At 46.6% G+C, this 12,662-nt stretch overlaps 1 protein-coding gene across 1 annotated transcript in view; it reads left to right on the top strand.

Moving 5' to 3' along the window:
• The first annotated feature begins 220 nt into the window (after positions 1–220).
• slc4a1ap (solute carrier family 4 member 1 adaptor protein) overlaps positions 221–12,662 on the top strand; it is a 138,605-nt gene continuing 126,163 nt past the window's right edge. The window contains exon 1 of the mRNA XM_080192981.1: positions 221–423. Within this exon, the coding sequence (XP_080049107.1) occupies positions 325–423 (99 nt within the window). The 5' untranslated portion in view covers positions 221–324. The remainder of the gene's footprint in view (positions 424–12,662) is intronic.

Below are 12,662 nucleotides of genomic sequence, written 5' to 3'. Positions count from 1 at the left end.
CCAAAGAAACCCAGGTATTCCGCTATCAGGTTGCCTTCGGATAAATACAAGCCCTGCCCTCCACTCCCGTATGTGGAACCACCGTGGGGAGGGTTAGCAGAGTCCCCTTACAGCTTTGAAATCCTCAAGAATGGCAGCATAGTCTCGGACATTGGTCTGAATTCAAAGAGCTTCTTTGTCATTGGGAGGTTACCAAACTGTGACATCTCTCTCGAGCACCCTTCCATCTCCCGGTACCACGCCATAGTGCAGCACAGGCGTGTTGCTGATGGGGAGAGCGGCATTGGATTTTATATTTACGACTTGAACAGCACTCATGGGACCATGGTAAACAAACAGAAAGTCCAGCCAAACTGCTACCAGAGGCTTAAAGTTGGCCATGTCATTAAATTTGGAGGGAGCACGCGGCTCCTTGTGTTACAGGTGAGAATGGAGTCAACTCCAGAGAGAACTGCACATTAGGTGTTCGTATTTCACTCGGATGTAACGGTGCATGTGCGTCATTTTTGCCCAAGTTCAAAGCTCTTGCACGTTAAAAAATATCACACAGTCCTCACAGTGACAAAAATAGAGCCATCAGTATTTCATGCTTGCGGCATCCAGGACAGAACCTAGATTAGGAGGACAGAATTTACTTTTTGGATGGGACTTGATAGTATCTGGAAAAAAGTGACAGGATTATTATGATGCTTAGGTGAAATGTTCTTGGTTACAGCTCTGTCAGGAGTGGTTGAAGTGCCGAAAGCAGTTTGGGATGATGAGTTGAGAGTTTTGAAGAGTTGCCTTCAGCAAAATACTTTGGTATATATGTATAAAATTGTAATGAACAGTCAATTCCCAACATAGTTAAGGTCCAAGAGTAAAGTTTCAGGAAAGTGGAAGTTACTTTATCCACATTTTAGTTGCACACTGGAACCTGAAAGGATCCAGAAGGATGGACACTTGGCTCATCTGCACATCTAATGAGTGTGGTGACCTGATTGAACATGAAGTAGATGTAGTTTATATGGATTTCAGCAAGGCATTCAATAAGGTTCCCCATGCAAGGCTTATTGAGAAAGTGAGGGGGCATGGGATCCAAGGGGACATTGCTTTGTGGATCCATAACTGGCTTGCCCACAGAAGACAAAGAGTGGTTGTAGATGGGTCTTTTTCTGCATGGAGGTCGGTCACCAGTGGAGTGCCCCAGGGACCTGTTCTGGGACCCTTGCTCTTTGTGATTTTTATAAATAACCTGGATTAGGAAGCGGAGGAATGGATTGGTAAGTTTTCCGATGCCACAAAGGTTGGAGGTGTTGTGGATAGTGTGGAGGGATGTCAGAAGTTGCAACGAGGCGTAGATACGATGCAAGACTGGGCGGAGAAGTGGCAGATGGACTTCAACCCAGGTAAGTGTGTGGTGATTCATTTTGGCAGGTCAAAGGGGATGATGGAATATAATATTAAGGGTAAGACACTTGGCAGTGTGGAAGATCAGAAGGATCTTGGGGTCTGGGTTCATAGGGTGCTCAAATCAGCTTCACAAGTAGAGGATGTGGTTAAGAAGGCGTATGGTGTACTGGCCTTCATCAATCGAGGAACTGAGTTTAGGAGTCGGGAGATAATGCTGTAGCTGTATAAGAGCCTGGTCAGACCCCACTTGGAGTACTGTGCTCAGTTCTGGTTGCCTCATCACAAGAAGGATGTGGAAGCCATAGAAAGGGCGCAGAGGAAATTTACAAGGATGTTGCCTGGATTGGGGGGGCATGCCTTATGAGGATAGGTTGAGAGAGCTCGGTCTTTTCTCCTTAGAGAGACGAAGGATGAGAGGTGACCTGATAGAGGTGTATAAGATGTTGAGAGGTGTAGATTGGGTGGATTCTCAGAGGCTTTTTCCCAGGGCTGAAATGGCTGTCACAAGAGGACGCAGGTTTAGGGTGCTGGGGAGTAGGTACAGAGGGTAAGTTTTACACTGAGGGTGGTGGGAGTATGGAATTGGCTGCTGGCATTGGTAGTGGAGGCGGATTCGATAGGGTCTTTTAAGAGACTTTTGGATAAGTACATGGGACTTAATAAGATAGAGGGTTATAGGTAAGCGTAGTAGGTAGGGACATGTTTGGCGCAACTTGTGGGCCACAAGTTTTCCTATGTTGTTTTTCTATGTTCTATGACAGTGTGGAGTTTCCATTTGATTTACACCCAGATACCATTGGAATCTGGGAAGAATCGAATGAAGTAATTTTTTTTAATTCATTCGTGGAACATGTGTGTAGCTGGCTGGCCAGCATTTATTGCCCATCCCTAGCTGTCCTTGGCAGGTTTCCTTCCCTAAAGCATATTAGTGAACCAGATAGGTTTTTCTGATAACTCACAATGATTTTTAATTCCAGATATTTTTTATGGGTGGTATAGTGGCAGTAGTTAGCACTGCTGCCTCATAGTGCCCACGATCTGATTCACCACTTGGGTCACTGTCTGTGCAGAATCTGCATTCTTCACCCGTGTCTGTGTGGGTTTCCTCTGGGTGTTCTGGTTTCTTCCCACAGTCCAAAAGACATGCTAGTTAGATGCATTGACCATGCTAAATTCTCCCTCAGTGTACCCTCAGCGCCAGAGTGTGGCATCTAGGGGATTTTCACAGTAACTTCTTGCAGTGTTAATGTAAGCCTACTTGTGACACTAATAAATAAAAACAACTATTGAATTCAGATTCTACCATCTGCCACGGCAGGACTCAAACCTGGGTCCACAGAACATTAGCTGAGTTTCAGGATTAATAATCTAGCGATAATATCACTAGGCCAGCGTCTGTGCTAAAGATTAGGGACTTTCAAGCGTAAGTGAGTCATGTCCATAATTATCTTAACAGTGAAGTGTTGCCAATATTTTAAGCCAGAACAAAAATCTGATCGAAGCAGTCCTTGCCCGCAAACCTGGCCACACTCACCCCTGGTTGGATTGTGTTCTTTTGAGGGTGCTGACCACATCATACTCAAGCACACGGGAACCCCATGTCACATAAATTCAGTGTTAATCACCTAAACTGCAGTGACGAGAATTCAATTGAAGCCTGTCCCAGGTCTACTTCTGTTACTGCAAGGACACAACTGTGCAACTTCAATCAACATCAGTGATCACAGGTCATCAGTACCAAGACCGCAGATCAAAGCAGTCAGTTTAGTGAATCAAAAAGTAAGACCAAGTATTAACTCTGCCAGTTAAAGAAGGGCTCATTTCATACCAATGCAACTCCCAAGATTGTGTAGAATCGCTGTTTCAGTCAATAATCGACTGCACTGATTCGCAGGAGGTCCTACGTTTGTGCTGATGCTAATGGGTTCCTGTATAAACATAAATATAGCTTCATCTCAGCAAAACCAGTACAAAGTCAATATATAGAGGTACCAACTAGAGAGGATGCAATATTAGATCTCCTATTAGGAAATGAATTTAGACAAGTGACGGAAGTGTGTGTAGGGGAACACTTTGGTTCCAGTGATCATAAAACCATTAGTTTTAACTTGATCATGGATAAAGATAGATCTGGTCCTCGGGGTGAGGTTCTAAACTGGAAAAAGGCCAAATTTGAAGAAATGAGAAAGCATCTAAAAAGTGTGGATTGGGGATTGAATATAAAAGTAGGGAGGTCTTGCTGCGGCTGTATAGGGCATTGGTGAGGCCGCAGCTGGAGTACTGTGTGCAGTTTTGGGCGCCGTACTTACGCAAGGATATTTTGGCCTTGGAGGGAGTGCAGAGGAGGTTTACTAGGCTGATGCCGGAGTTGAGGGGGTTGAGCTATGAGGAGAGGCTGAATAAACTAGGCTTGTACTCGTTAGAGTTTAGAAGAATGAGGGGAGATCTCATTGAGACGTATAAGATGATGAATGGGATGAATAGGATAGAGGTGGAGAGACTCTTCCCGCTCAGAAAGGACAGTAGGACTAGGGGGCACAGCCTCAAGATAAAGGGGGGGCGGTTTAGAACGGAGTTGAGGAAGAACTTCTTCACTCAAAGGGTGGTGAATCTCTGGAATTCTCTGCCCGTTGAAGTGGTGGAGGCTACCTCGCTAAATATTTTTAAGACGCGGGTTGATGGGTTTTTGATAAGCGAGGGGATTAAGGGTTATGGGGAGAGGGTGGGAATGTGGAACTGAGCCACAACAGATCAGCCATGATCTTATTGAATGGTGGGGCAGGCTCGAAGGGCTAGATGGCCTACTCCTGCTCCTATTTCTTATGTTCTTATGTTCTCTGGCAAGAATGTAATGGGTAAGCGGGAGGCCTTCAAAGGAGAAATTTTGAGAGTGCAGAGTTTGTGTGTTCCTGTCAGGATTAAAGGCAAAGTGAATAAGAAAAAGGAACCTTGGTTCTCGAGGGATATTGGAACACTGATAAAGAAGAAGGGAGAGATGTATGACATGTATAGGCAACAGGGAGCAAATAAGATGCTTGAGGAATATAAAAAGTGCAAGAAACTACTTCAGAGAGAAATCAGGAGGGCTAAAAGGAAGCATGAGGTTGCTTTGGCAGTCAAGGTGAAGGATAGTTCTAAGAGCTTCCACAGGTATATTAAGAGCAGAAGGACAGTAAGGAATAAAATTTGTCCTCTTGAAGATCAGAGTAGTCGGCTATGTATGGAACCAAAAGAAATGGGGGAAATATTAAATGGGTTTTTTGCATCCATATTTACTAAGGAAACTGGCATGGAATCTGTGGAAATAAGGCAAACAAGTAGGGAGGTCATGGAACCTATACAGATTTACGGAGAGGAGGTGCTTGCTGTCTTGAGGCAAATCAGAGTAGATAAATCCCCAGGACTGGACAGGGTATCCCCTCGGACCTTGAAGGAGACTAGTGTTGAAATTGCAAGGGCCCTGGCAGATATATTTAAAATGTTGGTATCCACGAATGAGGTACCAGATGATTGGAGGATAGCTCATATTGTTCCGTTGTTTAAAAAAGGCTCAAAAAGTAATCCAGGAAATTATAGGCCGGTAAGTTTGACGTCAGTAGTAGGTAAATTATTGGAAGAAGTACTAAGAGATAGGATTTACAAATATTTGGATAGACAGGGACTTATTAGGGAGAGTCAACATGGCTTTGTGCATGGTAGGTCGTGTCTAACCAATCAATTTTTCGAGGAGGTCAGCAGGAAAGTGGATAAAGGGAAGGCAGTGGATGTTGTCTCCATGGACTTCAGTAAGGCCTTTGACAAGGTCCCGCATGGAGGTTAGTTAGGAAGGTGCAGTCGTGAGGACTGCATGGAGAGACAGTAAATTGGATTAGACATTGGCTCAATGGAAAAAGTCAGAGAGTGGTAGTGGAGGATTGCTTCTCTAAATGGAGTCCTGTGACTCGTGGTGTGCCACAGGGATCAGTGCTGGGTCCATTGTTGTTTGTCATCTGTATCAATGATCTGGATGATAATGTGTTAAATTGGATTAGCAAATTTGCTGATGATACTAAGATTGGAGGTGTAGTGGACAATGAGGAAGGTTTTCAAAGCTTGCAGAGGGACCAGCTAGAAAAATGGGCTGAAAAATGGCAGATGGAGTATAATGCAGACAAGTGTGACGTATTGCGCTTCGGAAGGACAAATCAAGGTAGAACATACAAGGTAAATGGTAGGACATTGAAGAGTGCAGTGGAACAGAGGGATCTGGGAATACAGATCCATAATTCCCTAAAAGTGGTGTCACAGGTACAAAGAACAACCCAGCACGGGAAACAGGCCCTTCGGCCCAACAAGCCCGCGCGGCCTCTTCAACAAAGCATTTTCCTACACCTACCCTGCCCTGTGTGTATGTGAATGGAACCCCTAATGTAGCCAGATTCAGGGGAGAATAGTGTCAATTTGGTACACCAATCAGCCTAAAAGCACATCTTTGGGGTGTGGGAGGAAACCGGAGGAAACGCACGCAACCACAGGGAGAATGCGCAAACTCCCACAGACACAGGCCCAAATCCATGTATCTGCACAGCTAGCAGTGATAGTCACTGAGCTGTTGTGGTGCCCGTCTGCTGGTCCAGGATTAAGCACACACAACGACACGAAGTACTAGGCCACTCTCGGAACCTCCAAGAGCAGCCCATGCACGACCCACCATGTGCATGCCCCTCGTTTGACAACAAGGCGGACCGTCACCTGTGGATTAAAAAAGACAAAACATTAACATGTAATACTACATTTCCGGTGTCGTCCCAAGGCTCTGACCCTATTTAATACCTTCTACTATAACCCTCCATCCCTGTTTCGCTCATGTGTCTATCTAAGTGTGTGCCTCAGGGATCTGTTCTGGGGCCACTGCTGTTTGTAATCTTTATTAATGATCTGGATGAGGGTATAGTTGGGTGGATTAGTAAGTTTGCTGATGACACCAAAGTCGGAGGTGTGGTAGATTGTGAGGAAGGGTGTCGAAGTTTGCAGGGTGACTTGGACAGGTTGCAGAGCTGGGCCGTGAGGTGGCGGATGGAGTTTAATGCGGAGAAGTGTGAGGTAATCCATTTCGGTAGGAATAACAGATGTGTTGAGTATAGGGCTAACGGGAGGACTTTGAATAGAGTGGAGGAGCAGAGGGATCTAGGTGTATGTGTACATAGATCCCTGAAAGTTGGGAATCAAGTAGATAAGGTTGTTAAGAAGGCGTACGGTGTCTTGGCGTTTATTGGTAGGGGGATTGAATTTAGGAGTCGCAGCGTCATGTTGCAACTGTACACAACTCTGGTGCGGCCGCACTTGGAGTACTGTGTGCAGTTCTGGTCCCCACATTACAGGAAGGATGTGGAGGCTTTGGAGAGGGTGCAGAGGAGGTTTACCAGGATGTTGCCTGGTATGCAGGGGAGGTCCTATGAGGAGAGACTGAGGGATTTGGGGTTGTTTTCACTGGAAAGAAGGCGGCTAAGAGGGGATCTTATAGAAACATATAAGATGATTAGAGGTTTAGATAGGGTGGATGGTGATAGCCTGTTTCCTCGGATGGAGAAATCTAGCACGAGGGGGCATGGCTTTAAATTAAGGGGGGGTAGTTATAGGACGGATGTCAGGGGCAGGTTCTTTACCCAGAGGGTGGTGAGGGACTGGAATGCCCTGCCTGCTGCAGTTGTAAATGCGCCTAGTTTGGGGGCGTTTAAGAGATTGGTGGATAGGTTTATGGACGAAAAGGGATTGGTTTAGATTAGTGGGTCAATGTTTTTTTTTAAAAACAAGACTGGTCGGCGCAACATTGTGGGCCGAAGGGCCTGTTCCGCGCTGTAATGTTCTATGTTCTATGTTAAGTAAACCTTAAACAAGTCCAACATGGCTGCCTCCACCACCTTACTTGGTAGCGTGTTCCATTCCCCCACGACCCTCTGCGTGAAAAACCTTCCTCTCGTATCCAAATTATACTTCTCCCCCCTCACCCTTAGGTCATGACCTCTCGTAATTGTCCCCAATCTAGGGAAAAGCCTACCGCTGTTGACTCTATCTATTCCCTTCAGTATTTTATACACTTCTATCAGATCCCCCCTTAATCTCTGTCTTTCTAAGGAGAAGAGCCCCAGTTTCTCCAACCTTTCCTCGTAACTCAGTCCTTCCATGCCAGGCAATATCCTGGTAAACCTCCTCTGCACCCTCTCCAGGGTCTCCACGTCCTTCTGGTAGTAAGGTGACCAGAAGTGGACGCAGTACTCCAAATGCAGTCTAACCAATGTTCTGTACAACTGAAACATTAGACGGCAGCTCTTATACTCTATACCCCTTCCTATAAAGGCTAGCATTCCGTAAGTTTTCTTCACAACCTTCTCTACCTGTGTTGACACCTTCAGAGACTTGTGTACCTGCACTCCTAGGTCCCTCTGTATTTCTATACTCTTAATCGGCCTACCTTTTATCACATAACTCCTCCCTGCATTATTCCTTCCAAAATGCATCACCTCGCATTTGTCAGGATTAAATTCCATCTGCCATCTGTCTGCCCAATATACCAGCCTATCTATATCCTGCTGTGTCACCTGACAGTCCTCCTCAGTATCTGCCAATCCTGCCATCTTGGTGTCATCCGCAAACTTGCTGATCGCACAACGTACGCCCTCTTCCAAGTTGTTTATATGTACTACAAAGAGGAGAGGTCCCAGTACTGAGCCCTGCGGCCCACCACTGGTGACTGACCTCCAGCCAGAAAAGGACCCTTCCACTACTACTCTCTGTCTCCTATTGCCCAGCCAGTTTTCAATTCATCTAGCTACCTGTCCTTGTATCCCATGTGCCTTAACCTTTTCTACCAGCCTACCGTGAGGGACTTTGTCAAACGCCTTACTGAAATCCATATAGATGACATCAACGGCTCGCCCATCGTCAACCGTTTTTGTCACCTCCTCAAAGAATTCTACCAGATTCGTAAGGCAAGACCTCCCCCAAACAAAGCCATGTTGCGTATCCCCAATCAGATCGCAATGCCCCAAATGCTCATACATCCTATCCCTAAGAATTTTTTGCAATAATTTTCCTACCACTGATGTCAAATTCATTGGTCTATAATTACCAGGGTTATCCCTACAACCCTTTTTAAACAGCGGTACCACATTAGCTACCCTCCAGTCCTCTGGGACCTCACCTGTGTCCAAGGAAGAGACAAAGATTTGCATCAGAGGCCCAGCAATTTCATCTTTCACCTCCCTAAGCAGCCTGGGATAAATACCATCAGGCCCCGGAGCTTTATCCGTTTTTATGCTACCTAAAAACCTTAGCACTTCCTCCCTTGTAATGGATATTTCCTTCCACTGATCTACAGCTCCCTCCAAGACATTACACGGCACCAAACCCCTCTCCTTCGTGAATACCGACGCAAAGTATTCATTCAGGATCTCCCCCATTCCCTCAGACTTGATCCATAGCTCCCCTCCTTTGTCCCTAAGAGGACCAATTTTCCCTCTAACCACTCTCTTGCTCCTAATATAAGAGTAAAATGCCTTTGGATTTTCCTTAATCCTATCAGCCAAAGCCATTTCATGCCCTCTTTTCGCCCTTCTAACTCCCCTTTTTAGCTCCCTCCTACTCTCTCTATATTCCTCCAGCGCACTGTCCGTTCCCAGTTGTTTTGACCTAACATGTGCCTCCCTCTTCTTCCTGACCAAGTCTTCAATACCACCTGTAATCCACGGCTCTCTAATCCTGCCTTTCCCATCCTTCCTCTTTGCCGGCGCATGCCTTTTCTGCAACATTATCAGTTTGCCCTTGAAAGCCTCCCACTTACCAACCGTGGACTTGCCAGCTAACAACCCCTCCCAATCAGTGTCCTTCAGCTCCTTCCTAATCCGGCTATAGCTCGCCTTCCCCCAGTTCAGCACCCTCCCCTTCGGACGGCACTCATCCCTTTCCATTTTTATCCTAAAGTAGATGGACTTGTGATCACTGTTAGCCACATGTTTGCCTACCTCAACCTCAACCACCTGCCCCGGCTCATTACCCAACACTAAATCCAGTATAGCCCCCTCCCTAGTCGGGCTAGTTACGTACTGCTCTAGGGCCCCTTCCAACACACACTTTACAAACTCCTCTCCCTCCGTACCCCCAGCTCTAAGCACCTTCCAATCCACTCCAGGAAGATTAAAGCCACCCACTACAACCACCTTATTCTTTCTGCACCTATCTAAAATGCCTCTGCAAATACCTTCCTCCACTGACCTCAGGCTGTTGGGTGGTCTATAGTATACCCCTAGCATCGTAATCTCTCCCTTTTTACTCCTCAACTCCACCCACAGCGACTCAATCCCTAACTCCTCCATATTGTCCTCCCTCTGCACTGCTGTGATGTGCTCCTTTACTAACAGCGCCACCCCACCACCTCTCTTCAACCCTCCTCTGTCACACCTAAAACACTTATACCCAGGAACATTCAGCTGCCAGTCCTGCCCTTCCCGTAACCACGTCTCCGTTACTGCCACCACATCTAACCTCCTCACAAACATCAAGGCCCTAAGCTCATCCGTTTTACCCGTCACACTCCTCGCATTGAAACAGGCGCAGTCCAACCCACCAGGGCCACTCGGAACCTCATAATAACCCTGATAATTTTCCTTTCACCCAAACCTACCCTATCACCCAACTCAATCCCGACCCCAATGTCTAATGACCTATCAGTCTCATCCCCACCCCTCCTCCCTATTAGTTTAAACCCTGCCTAAACACTCCAGCTAACCTCCCTACTAAGACATTTGTCCCTCTCCCATTCAAATTTTCTCCATCCCTCCTGTACAGTTGCCCTTCTCTCACAAATACTTCCCAGTGATCTACAGAAGTAAAGCCCTCTACCTTGCACCAATCCCTCAACCGTGCATTCAACTGCATGATCTCGTTATTCCTAGCCCTGCTTGTACTAGGCAGCAGCCCAGAGAATGCCACCCTGGAGGTCCTGCTCTTCAGTTTGGACCCCAACTCCCTAAATTGCCTGCGTATATCTGCCCTATTCTGCCTTCCTACGCCCCTCTCCCCTGTGTGTATTATTACCTCTGCCTGGGTCCCCTCCCCTTTCAAAATTCCCTCTATCCTCTCTGATATGTCCTGTACCCCTGCTCCAGGGAGGCAGACCACCATCCTGGAGTCACGCTTCTGCCCACAGAAACTCCTGTCAATTCCTTTGACCCTCCCATCCCCTACCACTAACACATTGCCAGCCCCCTTCTGTCCCTCTGTGTCATTCTGGCCCTCCTGCCTATCCTTTTGTACCCCTGTCGATGAATTTTGGGGGGCCACTGGGGTGGTCTGTGGACCAGGACTATTCTTCTTCTTCCTCTTCTTCCTCTTAACAGTTGTCCACCCATCCTACTCCTCAGCCCCTGGGACCTCCACTTGCTCATGGTTCCTAGCCATTAACTCCTCATTCTCCCTGACCAGAAACGCATCCTCTAAACGCACCTCTAGTTGCCTGACCCAGGCCCTCAAGCGCTGCAGCTCTAAACACTTGACGAAGATGTGGGCCTTCGGGAGACGTGATGCCTCCAAGAACTCCCACATGTGGCACCTAACACAGCTAACACTCCTCCCCCATAGCCCCGGCATGTTCCAACCTCACCTGGGTTTGTATGTGCCGAAACGCAACACGGGAAAGGTAGAAACTGCAACTCACCATGTCTAAGCCTGCTCTCGCCTAAGCCCAGCGAGCCAAAGCCCTTATAACTCTCACTCAGCTCCCACTCACTCCGCTGCCCGCACCCGACGCTGCCCGCTGTCTATCACTACCTTTTTATACCCCCCGCTCTCCCTTCCTGACTGTCCCCTCGCCTAACTTCCGGTACGGAAGTAAAATGCACAGACAGAAACCCCACGAACCGGAAGTGCAGTCAGAAAGCATTTTAAAGTAAATCCAACACTCACCAAGGCCACGAGGTACACTGCTCTGGAGAACAATGAGCGGGTTGTAAAAAGTGCTTTTGGAACATTGGCCTTTATAAATCAAAGAATTGAGTATAAGAGTTGGAATGTTATGGTGAAGTTGTATAAGACATTGGTGAGGCCGAATTTAGAGTATTGTGTGCAGTTTTGGTCACCTAATTACTAAGGTTGAAAGAGTGCAGAGAGGGTTTACAAGAATGTTGCCAGGACTTGAGAAACTGAGTTGCAGGGAAGGGTTGAATAGGTTAGGACTTTATTCCCTGGCGTGTAGAAGAATGAGGGGAGGTTTGATAGAAGTGTATAAAATTATGATGGATATAGATAGAGTGAATGCAAGCAGGCTTTTTCCACTGAGGCTAGGGGAGAAGAAAAACTAGAGGACATGGGTTGAGGGTGAAGGGGGAAAAGTTTAAAGGGAACACTGGGGGGGGCTTCTTCACACCGAGAGTAGTGGGAGTGTGGAATGAGCTGCCAGATGAAGTGGTGAATGCAGATTCACTTTTAACATTTAAGAAAAACTTGGACAGGTACATGGATGAGAGGGGTGTGGAGGGATATGGTCTAGGTGCAGGTCAGTAGGACTAGGCTGAAAAATGGTTCGGCACAGCCAAGAAGGGCCAAAAGGCCTGTTTCTGTGCTGTAATGTTCCACGGTTCTGAAGTCCTGCGCATTCAAAGAGTAAATTATTAGGAAAGACCGTTGAAATATGGGTTATCTGGATTTGAAAGACGTTTAGTTATACTGCTGGGGGAATAGGGCAAGGATATGATGGTCATTATGGAAAAACAATGGGCTTGCTAGCCCCAATAGCGTTTTACTGTTCCAACCGTTCTTTCTTAAAGTTTACTTTATTATTCGATCACGGGATATGGGTATTGCTGCCTGGGCCGGTATTTATTGACCAGCTCTGAGGGCATTTAAGAGTTAACCACATTGCTGTGGTTCTGGAGCCGCGTATAGGCCAACCCAGGTAAGGACACAGATTTCCTTCCTGATTCATGAACCAGATGGGGTTTTACAACAATCAACAAAGTTTCATGGTCATTATCAGTCATTTAATTCCAGATTTTTATTGAATTCAAATTTCACCATCTGCCGTGGTGGGATTTGAACCCAGGTCTCCAGAGCATTACCCTGGGTCATAGGATTACTTGTCCAGCAACAATGCCAGAATATCTTCCCACTTCTGAGACCCTCCAATTCTGGCCTCTTATGCATTGCTGATTTTCATCCCTCCTTCAAGCTTTCAGCTGCGATCTCCAAAATTCCTCCTTGAAAGTTGCTGCCTCTTCCCTCCTTCAGAAAAAAAGAGC

The sequence above is a fragment of the Carcharhinus amblyrhynchos genome, chromosome 7 (genome assembly GCF_965287045.1).
Source record: "Carcharhinus amblyrhynchos chromosome 7, sCarAmb.v2.hapA, whole genome shotgun sequence".
Taxonomy (NCBI): domain Eukaryota; kingdom Metazoa; phylum Chordata; class Chondrichthyes; order Carcharhiniformes; family Carcharhinidae; genus Carcharhinus; species Carcharhinus amblyrhynchos.
The sequence above is the reverse complement of the archived record's forward strand: the minus strand, read 5'-3'. Positions and strand labels throughout refer to the sequence as shown.